This window comes from Argopecten irradians, chromosome 1 (genome assembly GCF_041381155.1).
Source record: "Argopecten irradians isolate NY chromosome 1, Ai_NY, whole genome shotgun sequence".
Classification (NCBI taxonomy): domain Eukaryota; kingdom Metazoa; phylum Mollusca; class Bivalvia; order Pectinida; family Pectinidae; genus Argopecten; species Argopecten irradians.
Genome location: NC_091134.1, coordinates 71139688 through 71153839, shown reverse-complemented (window position 1 = coordinate 71153839; position 14152 = coordinate 71139688). Strand labels below are relative to the sequence as shown.

Here is a 14152-nt window from a genome sequence, read left to right as displayed (position 1 = left end):
TTAAAGATTTTAGCCTTTTTGACCCAGGTGACCTTGAATGAAGGTCAATGTCATTCATTTAAACAAATTTGGTAGCGCTACATTCCAGCATGCCACAGGCCCAATATCAGGTCCCTAGGCTCTTTGGTTATTAAGAAGTCGTTTAAAGATTTTAACCTTTTTGACCCCTGTGACCTTGAATGAAGGTCAAGGTCATTCATTTGAACAAACTTGGTAGCCCTTCATCCCAGCATGTGACAGGCCCAATATCAGGTCCCTAGGTTGTATGGTTATTAAGGAGAAGTCATTTAAAAGAGTTTAGCATATTTGACCCCTTTGACCTTGAATGAAAATCAAGGTAATTCATTTGAACAAACTTGGTAGCCCTTCATCCCAGCATGCCACAGGCCCAAGATTAGGTCCATAGGCTGTTTGGTTATTACGAAGAAGTCGTTTAAAGATTTTAGCCTTTTTGACCCCTGTGACCTTGAATGAAGGTCAAGGTCATTCATTTGAACAAACTTGGTAGACCTTCATACCAGCATGCCATAGGCCCAATATCAGTTCCCTAGGCTGTTTGGTAATTAAGAAGAAGTTGTTTAAAGATTTTAGCCTTTTTGACCTTTGTGACCTTGAATGAAGGTCAAGGTCATTCATTTGAACAAACTTGGTAGCCCTATATCCCAGCATGTCACAGGCCCAATTTCAGGTCTCTAGGTCTCTTGGTAATATAGAAGAAGTCTGTTGTAGATTTTCACCTATTTGACCCCTGTGACCTTGAATGAAGGTCAAGGTCATTCATTTGAACAAACTTGGTAGCCTTTCATCCCAGCGTGCTTTAACTCAAATTTCAGAACTCTAGGTCTCCAAGTTTTGGAGAAGAAGTTGTTTAAATGGAAGAGTTGATGCCGGACGGACGACGGCCGGACGACGGACGCTGCACCATAGCATAAGCTCACTTGCCCTTTGGGCAGGTGAGCTAAAAAGTGGTAAAATTAGAAAGTTTAAACCTCGGAAAGACGGAGAAAAATGTGTATAGCACCTATACAGTTTTTACTATGACAAAAAGAGCAAAAGTGATAGACCATACAACTTTAATATAGAAACGCCACCCCTAAAATAAAGGTCAAATCTTTATATAGATACATGGGTTGATAGAGAAGGATAATACCAGAGACACGTCTCATTTAATACAGACAGCTTGGGTCAAGATCTTTAAGTTTATAAATATATAGACAGATTACATCAATGCCACTATACTGTACATATTGTTGACAAGGGAAAGTTAAAGAGAGAAAATAATTCACAAGTTCAATACTGTACATAGACTTTAATAGGCCTAGGTTACCATACCTAAACATTATATGTCAGCAATAGTTAATCTAAATACAGATAAAATGAGTCCAATTTTACTGTTAAATGTGATATGTATGTATTGGATATAATCTTTGTCAATCTACAGCTTACAACCTTTAACAAGCAATAAGAACATACAGATGCCAATCTTTATGACATCAATAGTCCACAGATCCTTACCAAAGCAGTATGTCCTCACTATCGGTCACATTCAGTAATTTACTCTGGATGGTCTTTACATTGGCTTGGATTTTCTATAAATGTATTGAAAACAAGTGAGAATTTAATGTTAGAAAAATAATCATGTAAAATTACACTTTCTATCCAAGATTGAATATCAATTTTTGTTTAAAGCAGAGATCTTATTGCAAGAATAAACTTATACACATGTTAGTTTTATAATAATTAAGAGCTTGACCAAGCTGTCAAGATACTGACCTTGACCTTATCGGATGTATCACTCCAGATCTGATCACCATGACATACCAGTGCCATTTGTGACAATTTGGAAGCGGGGAAGGGTGAAGGATGAGGGGCAGGTCCATTTCCAGAGGAGGGGCAGCAGTTGAGGAGAGCTTCAAACTGTGCCATTCCCTCCAGTAGGGTGACCAGCATGACCTTAATCCGCTCCTGTAGGAGGAAACAATAAAGACATATATGTGTTATCTGCCCTTGCGGGATGTCAGTGAAAATGACATGACTTTCACTCACTAAATAATGATATCACAATTGATACCTACTAGAATGGGAGATAACTCTGTGATATACATTGACATGTAAATTTACATCACTATTATGTATTGACAGCTTAAAATGATGGACAGTTAGACACATAGTGTTACATTGTAGCATACATTCAAATATAGAAGGACAAGAATGTAGATGTGTAGACAGCGGAACTTTGTATAAATGACATATACATCTAGCAAGAGGAGTCAGTATATACTAGAAACATACAGCTGTTGACAGTACTGACCTAGATACAAGGAACAAATGTCTGTTCAGGGGACTGAGCTAAATACTATCAAACGTGTGTTCCATGTATTTCACATGAAGTTTTGATAGATATACATACCACCCATGTAGTGAGCTGCTGAACTGGAGGCTGAGGATGACTCAGCTCTTCCTCTAGTCTAGTCAACACCCTAGTCAACTTACTGGAAAGCAACATCACAATCATTGAACGGTCTGCGTCTTATCAATGTATATACAATGTATGTTAATATTAAGGCACAGACGATATGACTATAAAAGTGGTGCATAGATTTCTATGATTATTTTCCAATCATTAAGAAAATATTGACATGATATCTGTTTTAGAAAGACTCTTCTTACTTAATAAGATAATTATAGAAGGATTTCTCTTCATTTTGTTTAAATGACACATTAAAACAAATATGGTTAAGAAGTAAATTCCACACAAACCTCAGATGGCAGTAACTTTCACTAATACTGGCCAGACTTTGGTACTGGCGAACCAGAAGGTCAAACAGGTGTTCTGTGAAGCCTTTACATCGGTCGATGTTCCCGACACCCAACTCCTACAACACAAATTATTACTGAGCTCAATGTCACTTGATCAGGTCTTTGTGTCCAGCACCAGCCACTACACTGAGCTCAACACACCTGTATTATACTGTTTTTTACAGACATTCTGTTTATCCATAGATTCCAAAGTTAATACTAACAGGTACTCACACTAGACGGGGTCTGTAGTGCAGCCATGAAGCGGACTTTCCTTGCTATACACTTGTTGAAGTAGAGACCACAGCCATCTCCCAAGGTGGACATAGCCTCACCTGACCTAAAACAGTAACATCAAAAACCTAATAGGTAAAGATTAATAAATTTTAATTTTTTACCAACATTTACAGATATAAAACGAGATCCAAGAGGGATGTTGGCGCCCACCAAAGAATGATCTACGTCTGACAATGGAAAGATGGATCTTTTCTCTGCTTTTCAAACTTTTACTACAAACTACATATAAAATTTGAGAAAGATCCTTTCATTACTTATTGAGATATATCGTAGTAACAAACTTCAATGATCAAAATCCAAGATGGCTACCTGTCGGCCATCTTGTTCATCAATTGGTCCTAAAATGCAATATGCACAACTAAGGTCCTAGGGGAACCTAAATATGAAATTTGACACAGATTGCTTCTGTACTTTCTGAGAAATAGCAGTAACAAACTTCAATTATCAAAATCCAAGATGACGGCCTGTCTGTCGGCCATCTTTTTCACCAATCGGTCTGAAAATGCAATATGCACAACTAGGGACCTAGGGGAACCTGCTCATGAAATTTGAGACATATCCCTTCACTAGTTTATGAGAAATAGCGGTAACAAACTTCGATTGTCAAAATCCAAAATGGCATCTGTCGGCCATCTTGTTGATCGATCGGTCCCAAAATGCAATATGCACAACTAGGGACCAAGAGGAACCTACATATAAAATTTGAGACAGATTGCTTTAGTACTTTCTGAGAAATAGCGGTAACAAATTTCAACTATCAAAATCCAAGATGGCGGCCTGTCGGCCATCTTGTGCACCGATCAGTCTAAAAATGCAATATGCACAACAAGACCCCTAGGGGAACCTGCACATGAAATTTGAGACATATCCCTTCACTACTTTCTGAGAAATAGCAGTAACAAACTTCAACAATCAAAATCCAAGATGGCTGCCTGTCGGCCATCTTGTTCACCAATTTGTCCTAAACATGCAATATGCATAACTAGGAACCTAGGGGATCCTACATTTACAATTTCAAACTGATTGCTTCAGAAATTTCTAAGAAATAGCGGTAACAAATTTCAACTATCAAAATCCAAGATGGCGGCCTGTCGGCCGTCTTGTGCACCGATCATTCCAAAAATGCAATATGCACAACAAGACCCCTAGGGGAACCTGCACATTAAATTTGAGACATATCCCTTCACTACTTTATGAGAAATAGCTGTAACAAACTTCAATTGTCAAAATCCAAGATGGCGTCCTGTCGGCCATCTTGTTGATGGATCGGTCCAAAATTCAATATGCACAACTAAGGCTCTAGGGCAACCTAAATATGAAATTTGAGAAAGATCCCTTCAGTTGGTTTGGTTTGTTTATTTTTACGTCCTATTAACAGCCCGAATCATGTAAGGGCGTGCCAGGTTTGTTGGTGGAGGAAAGCCGGAGTACCCGGAGAAAAACCACCGGCCAATGGTCAGTACCTGGCAACTGCCCCACATGGGATTCGAACCCGCTTCCCAGAGGTGGAGGGCTTGTGGTAATATGTCGGGACATCTTAACCACTCGGCCACCGCGGCCCCAGTACTTTCTGAGAAAAAGCGGTAACACACTTCAATTGTCAAAATCCAAGATGGCTGCCTGGCAGCCATCTTGTTGACCGATCGGTCCAAAAATGCTATATGCACAACTAGGGCTCTAGGGCAACCTATATATGAAATTTGAGAAGGATCCCTTCAGCACTTTCTGAGAAATAGGGGTAACAAACTTTAACTATTAAAATCCAAGATGGCTGCCTGGTGGCCATCTTGTTGATCGATCAATCCCAAAATGCAATATGCACAACTAGGGCCCTAGGAGAACCTGCACATGAAATTTGAGACAGATCCTTTCATGACTTTCTGAGAAATAGCAGTAACAAACTTTAACTATCAAAATCCAAGATGGCTGCCTGGCGGCCATCTTGTTCACCGATCGGTCCCAAAATGCAATATGCACAACAAGAGCCCTAGGGGAACCTTCATATAAAATTTGAAAAAGATACCTTTAGTACTTTCTGAGAAATGGCGGTAACAAGAATTGTTAACGGACAAACGGACGGACCACGGACGAAAGGCGATTTGAATAGCACACCATCTGATAATGGTGGGCTAAAAATTTAATACAAAAATATTACTAGGCAGGATACTGTAGTAATAGTGTAAATGACAAAAGGCAATAATCTTTGACTTATTGTGTATATTTGGATTCTGTTGTAAACGGGTCAATGAGAGGGGACTGTGACTGTGATTTTATGTATGTATTAAGGTAGATGACAAAGGGAAATATTCTGAGACTTACGGTATATGTGGAGCATGTTATGTCATTATAGCAAAAAGGGAGATAATCCATGGAATACTGCATTACAACAGTGTATAATAATAAAAGGAGATATTCTGTGACTTACTGTATACCGGTATATGCAGTCTGTTGTAACAGGGGAGAAAATAAAGGGAGATAATCTGTGACTTACTGTATGTGTGCAGTCTGTTGTAACAGGGGAGAAGATAAAGGGAGATAATCTGTGACTTACTGTATGTGTGCAGTCTGTTGTAACAGGGGAGAAGATAAAGGGAGATAATCTGTGACTTACTGTACGTGTGCAGTCTGTTGTAACAGGGGAGAAGATAAAGGGAGATAATATGTGACTTACTGTATGTGTGCAGTCTGTTGTAACAGGGGAGAAGATAAAGGGAGATAACCTGTGACTTACTGTATGTGTGCAGTCTGTTGTACCAGAGCAGATACATTGACAGGGGGCACCAACAGAGCCTCATTCTGACCGTCTGTTTTATTCATCAACACCAAACCCTTCCGGTATGACAAACCTGTGTAAAGATAATAGTATCAGGATCAAATTGCTACGCAGCAGAAAGGAAAAAGGTCGAAGTTCCTACATGTCTCAAATGTTATTCTTTTTACCCATTATTGGACAATTTCTTTTCCAAATTCATTCAACATTGTTTTGGGTTTTACATTTCTCTTAATTTCTAAGTTTTGGAGTAAAAAGACAAGAAACAGGTATACAGATGAAGATTTCAATAGTCAACTCAGCAAATAATCTACATTCAAAGGATATGAAATTTTACATCTACCAACTGACCTATGAATGCCAAATGTTTAAACAGATCTGCCAGGGCTTTCCTCTTCTTCTGGTGGATGTGTTTAGCCTCTGACCTCTGTTTCTCCTTCTCTGCTGACTGTAGGTAAATCAAATATATATATAATACCAAAGATACTCAAACAGTGTTTAGAGAATCAAATCAAAACTTTTCTCGAGATTTAACATTATCCCAGAATGACTGAAGCTTTATTTTCCTATCATGGAATTTGAAAACCCAGAATCAGAAAGTTTACAGGAATGCACTTGAATGAGTACTCCTTAAGTTTGCAATCTGGTTTTCTTTCAATGTTCCAGAAAAAAAACTTCTGAAAACCAATTATCTGTTTTTAGCCATAAAATGTGTATCAAACATAACAAAGACCAGTGAGTGTCTGACTACAAATGTAACATTCAGTGATGATGAAGCTATTTATATATAATTACCTGATCTACTTCTAGTGACTGTAGTTCATGTATGGTCTCGATGATTTCACCTACACAAAACAAAATAGAATCATATACAAAAAATATCATACATATCTTAAAAGTGAATGCATTGTAAGTTTAACAATAGTTTTCTTTTATCATTCGTCCAAAGCACTATGAAATAAATGTTTTGTATATCACATGATCTGCAGATATACAGTCAGCATAAAGCCTGTTAGATAGAAATGGATCTGTGGCCTTGTTGATGCACATGACTTCGCTGTAGAATCCATCCCAGGTCAGTATCTATATACTTGTGGTCAGTATCTATATACCTGTGGTCAGTATCTATATACCTGTGGTCAGTATCTATATACATGTGGCCTCGCTAGGGCAGTATCTATATACCTGTGGCCTCGTCCATGGTCGTGATGTGGTCCGTGTACCCTGTGGTAGCTGTGTACTTTGTGAGATGTTTACCAGCCCTATGACACAACGCCAGCAGACGACATTGTAAGGGGAACAGATCTTCTGACAGGAAACTGGGTATGTTTGTGTTCTTCTGCAGAGTAAAGTACACACATCAAACTTGTTTTTGACTTTTTGTATTTCACAGACTTATCACTAATTAAGTACAGGTCAATTATGGAGATTATTAAGAGATGGAGTTATTACTTAACATTGGCTAATTATCAGACACGAGGATGACTGACTTATTACCAGATTTTCATGTTTATTCCACTCTCCGACATACAAGTATGTAACAGGAGGTCACTGTACATAATATAGACATTCATTAACAAGGAGCCGCAAAGCTTGGCATTATCCCCCGCGCCCAGTTGTATTTTTTAATAAATTTCCATGGTAACAGAAAAAGTATTGAAAATGGAAGGTTCCCATTAGAAAAAGGCACAACTAGAGCACTAGCCTAACATGTACAGAAAGTTTCGTGTAGCCAAATTGAACGGTTTTCGAGTTATAGCCCGGAATAGTCAGGAAATTTTAATAATATGGTATTTTTGAATAAGTTTACATGGTAACAGAAAAAGTATCGAAAATGAAAGGTTCCCATTAGCAAAAGGCACAACTAGAGCACTAGCCTAACATGTACAGAAAGTTTCGTGTAGCCAAGTTGAACGGTTTTCGAGTTATAGCCCGGAATAGAAAGGAAACTTTAATAATATGGTATTTTTTAATAAGTTTCCATGGTAACAGAAAAAGTATTGAAAATGGAAGGTTCCCATTAGAAAAAGGCACAACTAGAGCACTAGCCTAACATGTACAGAAAGTTTCGTGTAGCCAAGTTGAACGGTTTTCGAGTTATAGCCCGGAATAGAAAGGAAACTTTAATAATATGGTATTTTTGAATAAGTTTCCATGGTAACAGAAAAAGTATCGAAAATGAAAGGTTCCCATTAGCAAAAGGCACAACTAGAGCACTAGCCTAACATGTACAGAAAGTTTCGTGTAGCCAAGTTGAACGGTTTAGGAGTTATAGCCCGGAAACGATACTAGGACGGACGGACGGACGGACGGACGCACGGACGGACGGACGGACGCACGGACGGACAGAGCCCAAATCAATATCCCCCCGCAAACGCGTTTCGCGGGGGATAATAATACCAGACTAGGCCTTATTAACTGTCAACATGTTTTGTCAGAGACATGACTTACCATGACCAATGTGAAGCGGATACTAGATACAGCGTCTGCTAGTTCTGTGAGCCACGAGGATGACCGACTAACCCTGCAGACATGACTTACCATGACCGATGTGAAGCAGTTACTAGATACACCGTCTGTCAGTTCTGTGAGCCACAAGGATGACTGACTAACCCTGGAGACATGACTTACCATGACCGATGTGAAGCGGTTACTAGATACACCGTCCGTCAGTTCTGTGAGCCACAAGGATGACTGACTAACCCTGGAGACATGACTTACCATGACTGATGTGGAGCGGATACTAGATACAGCCTCTGCCAGTTCTGTGAGCCACGAGGATGACTGACTAACCCTGGAGACATGACTTACCATGACTGATGTGAAGCGGATACTAGATACAGCGTCTGCCAGTTCTGTGAGCCACGAGGATGACTGACTAACCCTGGAGACATGACTTACCATGACTGATGTGAAGCGGATACTAGATACAGCCTCTGCCAGTTCTGTGAGCCACGAGGATGACTGACTAACCCTGGAGACATGACTTACCATGACTGATGTGAAGCGGATACTAGATACAGCGTCTGCTAGTTCTGTGAGCCACGAGGATGACTGACTAACCCTGGAGACATGACTTACCATGACTGATGTGAAGCGGATACTAGATACAGCGTCTGCCAGTTCTGTGAGCCACGAGGATGACTGACTAACCCTGGAGACATGACTTACCATGACTGATGTGAAGCGGATACTAGATACAGCCTCTGCCAGTTCTGTGAGCCACGAGGATGACTGACTAACCCTGGAGACATGACTTACCATGACTGATGTGAAGCGGATACTAGATACAGCGTCTGCCAGTTCTGTGAGCCACGAGGATGACTGACTAACCCTGGAGACATGACTTACCAAGACTGATGTGAAGCGGATACTAGATACAGCCTCTGCCAGTTCTGTGAGCCACGAGGATGAATGGGTAATAGTGTCAGCACCACCTTCCTTCAGTATACCTCTCACTTGCACCTCCAATATCCCCTGTAAATATCAGACAATATCATACACATTCCTCCAATATCCCCTGTAAATATCAGACAATATCATACACATTCCTCCAATATCCCCTGTAAATATCAGACAATATCATACACATTCCTCCAATATTCCCTGTAAGTATCAGACAACATCATATACATTCCTGTGTTTTTTTAATGATGAAATGACCTTTCAGTGGCATATCAGAACTACGACTTAATAATTTTACCAGTCAAGATAATTTTTTTTTTATTTAGAAATCACCACTAATGCAGAGAGTTTTAAAATCATCATCATATGGGGAAACAATTGATAAAGAAATTCAGAGTTTATAAGCTTGATATTGGGGTATTTAGTAAGTGATTTGTTCCATACCTTAAAAGATTTCATGTGTTTATGTAGTGTTCGATGTGTTTTCTCTGTCGTCTGCTTCAGGGCCCAGTAGTTCATATCAGTCCAGCGTGCTATTTTCACAAAACCCTGTATAATAAACCATATCTCTAATAAATGTTCAAGTCATTACCCTGGTTTTGTGCCTTTGTATAAGTGAACTCCTTTTGTACAATGACAGCTTAACTAAACAGCATCAGTTAAAGCAGAAAGACAAAATCTTGCCTCCCCTTACTCCATTTGGCAGATATAATTAGAACTCTATCTAATAAAGAGGAGTAACTCGCTTCCTTTGACACATTGAAGTTATTTCTATCTCATCCCTGCTGACCTTTCATCCCATGCAGTTTTGACAAATTGACCTCTCACCTTGACCTTTCTCCCCATGCAGTGTTGACAAATTGACCTCTCACCTTGACCTTTCTCCCCATACAGTGTTGACAAATTGACCTCTCACCTTGACCTTTCATACCATGCAGTTTTGACAAATTGACCTCTCACCTTGACCTTTCTCCCCATAAAATGTTGACAAATTGACCTCTCACCTTGACCTTTCTCCCCATAAAGTGTTGGCAAATTGACCTCTCACCTTGACCTTTCTCCCCATAAAGTGTTGACAAATTGACCTCTTACCTTGACCTTTGTCCCCATACAATGTTAACCAATTGACCTCTCACCTTGACCTTTCTCCCCATACAGTGTTAAAAAATTGACCTCTCACCCTGACCTTTGCCCCCATACAGTGCTGACAAATTGACCTCTCACCTTGACCTTTCTCCCCATAAAGTGTTGACAAATTGACCTCTCACTTTGACCTTTCATACCATGCAGTTTTGACAAATTGACCTCTCACCTTGACCTTTCTCCCCATAAAGTGTTGACAAAGTGACCTCTCACCTTGACCTTTCTCCCCATATAGTGTTGACAAAGTGACCTCTCACCCTGACCTTTCTCCCCATACAGTGTTAACAAATTGACCTATCACCTTGACCTTTGTCCCCATACAGTGTTGACAAATTGACCTCTCACCTTGACCTTTCTCCCCATGCATTGTTGATAAATTGACCTCTCACCTTGAGTTCCTTCAGGACAGGAGACATCAGTTTGTCGAGTTCTTTCTGTACGCCATCCGTAAACTGATCGTAGAACTGATGAAGATTCCACAGGAAAGACATCAGGGTAGCTAAAACAAAACATAATAATTAATTGAAAGTTGGCATATATATATATATGCGGTTTAACATTTTATTTTTAGAATTGATGGACTTGTAGAATATTTAGACATAGAGATTGAAAATAAAGTTGAGTGTAGGCACAGATATTTTATTAATGTTATAGTTTACTTTACAATGCCATCTAGATATCTTAAAACAAAAGAACACTGAAATAAGACCTTGTTTAGGAGATGTTTCCATGACAACAAGCTGACAATGGAAAGCCTTGAGCATGCCCAGTCTGACACTGTAGTCTCCCAAGGTGGCGATCTCCATGAATTGTTTGAGAGATTTGAGGATCTCTTCCTGATTTCCATCTTCTCCCTCAGCCTGACTGATGGATGTGTTATCTGTCTCTGGCACCTAAACAAAATTAGACACAATCTTTTATACAATATCACAGATCAGTCAGAAAAATGAATACAGTCACAACAAGCTACTTTACAAATAATCAATAACATTGATGTTGAATTACCTGTGAGCTGTTCTGTAAGAAAGCTTGAATAAGCTGATACAGATGGAACCACCAACGACTTGCATGACACTTGTGTTTCTTCCTGATAGACTCCAGACATTGGCTCCAACAACTGTTGTTACAATGAAACATTGGAAAAATGGGTTAAGACATTGTGTTTTTCAGAAAATTTTAAAAGCCTGATGGGGCTGATATCATTATGTTGTTCTGAAGCTTGTTCTAAATCTCAAATCAAACAGTCTCGACTGATGAACTGATAAACTATATGGTTCAAAGTACTATGTATATGGATGTTTAATCAAGTAACCAATAAATGAGAGAAAACTTTCAATCAAACTTTAGCAGTACTATATCAATACAATAATCACTTACATTAAACATCCCCAACCTTATTCACCAGAAAATACTCAACTTACTAAATATATACTACTTTGTCTTATATCTCATGGCCAATATGTGTGAAAATCATGAATTTTGAACTGAATTTTTGATGAAGTAGAATGATACCTCAGTTCTAGTTTCCTCCATTGCATGATGAGTAGTGATACATCTGCTAGCTGGGTCGCTATGGAAACATGTCGTGCTGCATTGCTCTCCCACTCCTATAGGTTTAACAACATTCGTTATTTTTTTACTGTGCTATTGTATAAAAGGTCTGTGTGTAACTTGTGCTTTATTTGTCAATTTAGAAAGAGTATCTATATAAAAGAGTATATATATGAAAGAGTATCTATATGCAATCTTCAGTAAGTTAGGATGAACTTTATCAGAAAAGATTACAGAGGTTAATTTCTTATCACGCTCTTTAGTTAACTAAATTTATAATTGTGATGTTGAAATTCATGCTAAAATTGGGTTCTCTCTGTTGTAATTTACATGAGCACTAACTAACTGTAACTCACATGTGCTTTCTCTAACAACAATAATAGGTCTGTAAGAAACTAAACTGGGCTTTCTGTAACAACAGTTCTAGACCTGTTAGTAACTCACCTGGGCTTTCTCTAATAACAGTTCAAGGCCTGTAAGTAACTCACCTGGGCTTTCTCTAACAACAGTTCTAGGCCTGTAAGTAACTCACCTGGGCTTTCTCTAACAACAGTTCTAGGCCTGTAAGTAACTCACCTGGGCTTTCTCTAACAACAGTTCTAGGCCTGTAAGTAACTCACCTGGGCTTTCTCTAACAACAGTTCTAGGCCTGTAAGTAACTCACCTGGGCTTTCTCTAACAACAGTTCTAGGCCTGTAAGTAACTCACCTGGGCTTTCTCTAACAACAGTTCTAGGCCTGTAAGTAACTCACCTGGGCTTTCTCTAACAACAGTTCTAGGCCTGTAAGTAACTCACCTGGGCTTTCTCTAACAACAGTTCTAGGCCTGTAAGTAACTCACCTGGGCTTTCTCTAACAACAGTTCTAGGCCTGTAAGTAACTCACCTGGGCTTTCTCTAACAACAGTTCTAGGCCTGTAAGTAACTGCTTCTCTACTTTCAGGCCTGTAAAACTACTGGCTTTCTAAGGCCTGTAAGTAACTCACCTGGGCTTTCTCTAACAACAGTTCTAGGCCTGTAAGTAACTCACCTGGGCTTTCTCTAACAACAGTTTAGGTCTGTAAGAAACTAACTGGGCTTTCTCTAACAACAGTTCTAGACCTGTAAGTAACTCACCTGGGCTTTCTCTAATAACAGTTCAAGGCCTGTAAGTAACTCACCTGGGCTTTCTCTAACAACAGTTCTAGGCCTGTAAGTAACTCACCTGGGCTTTCTCTAACAACAGTTCTAGGCCTGTAAGTAACTCACCTGGGCTTTCTCTAACAACAGTTCAAGGCCTGTAAGTAACTCACCTGGGCTTTCTCTAACAACAGTTCAAGGCCTGTAAGTAACTCACCTGGGCTTTCTCTAACAACAGTTTAGGCCTGTAAGTAACTCACCTGGGCTTTCTCTAACAACAGTTTTAGGCCTGTAAGTAACTCACCTGGGCTTTCTCTAACAACAGTTATAGGCTGTAAGTAACTCACTGGGCTTTCTGTAACAACAGTTCTAGCCTGTTAGTAACTCACCTGGGCTTTCTCTAACAACAGTTCAAGGCCTGTAAGTAACTCACCGGGCAACACATGGGCCTTTTCTCTAACAACAGTTCTAGGCCTGTAAGTAACTCACCTGGGCTTTCTCTAACAACAGTTCTAGGCCTGTAAGTAACTCACCTGGGCTTTCTCTAACAACAGTTCTAGGCCTGTAAGTAACTCACCTGGGCTTTCTCTAACAACAGTTCTAGGCCTGTAAGTAACTCACCTGGGCTTTCTCTAACAACAGTTCTAGGCCTGTAAGTAACTCACCTGGGCTTTCTCTAACAACAGTTCTAGGCCTGTAAGTAACTCACCTGGGCTTTCTCTAACAACAGTTCAAGGCCTGTAAGTAACTCACCTGGGCTTTCTCTAACAACAGTTCTAGGCCTGTAAGTAACTCACCTGGGCTTTCTCTAACAACAGTTCTAGGCCTGTAAGTAACTCACCTGGGCTTTCTCTAACAACAGTTCTAGGCCTGTAAGTAACTCACCTGGGCTTTCTCTAACAACAGTTCTAGGCCTGTAAGTAACTCACCTGGGCTTTCTCTAACAACAGTTCTAGGCCTGTAAGTAACTCACCTGGGCTTTCTCTAACAAACAGTTCTAGGCCTGTAAGTAACTCACCTGGGCTTTCTCTAACAACAGTTCTAGGCCTGTAAGTAACTCACCTGGGCTT

The 14152-nt window shown here is 39.7% G+C and overlaps 1 protein-coding gene across 1 annotated transcript in view; it reads right to left on the bottom strand.

The window, feature by feature from the left end:
* LOC138311865 (midasin-like) overlaps nt 1-14152 on the bottom strand; it is a 118146-nt gene that overhangs the window by 22010 nt on the left and 81984 nt on the right. Inside the window, exons 66-80 of the mRNA XM_069253045.1 lie at nt 11927-12021; nt 11420-11531; nt 11124-11307; nt 10804-10913; nt 9716-9820; nt 9218-9343; nt 7052-7205; nt 6662-6711; nt 6218-6314; nt 5828-5942; nt 3034-3139; nt 2761-2876; nt 2411-2492; nt 1774-1965; nt 1516-1589 (exon numbers count right to left, since the gene is read on the bottom strand). Of these exons, the coding sequence (XP_069109146.1) occupies nt 1516-1589; nt 1774-1965; nt 2411-2492; nt 2761-2876; nt 3034-3139; nt 5828-5942; nt 6218-6314; nt 6662-6711; nt 7052-7205; nt 9218-9343; nt 9716-9820; nt 10804-10913; nt 11124-11307; nt 11420-11531; nt 11927-12021 (1718 nt within the window). The remainder of the gene's footprint in view (nt 1-1515; nt 1590-1773; nt 1966-2410; nt 2493-2760; nt 2877-3033; nt 3140-5827; nt 5943-6217; nt 6315-6661; nt 6712-7051; nt 7206-9217; nt 9344-9715; nt 9821-10803; nt 10914-11123; nt 11308-11419; nt 11532-11926; nt 12022-14152) is intronic.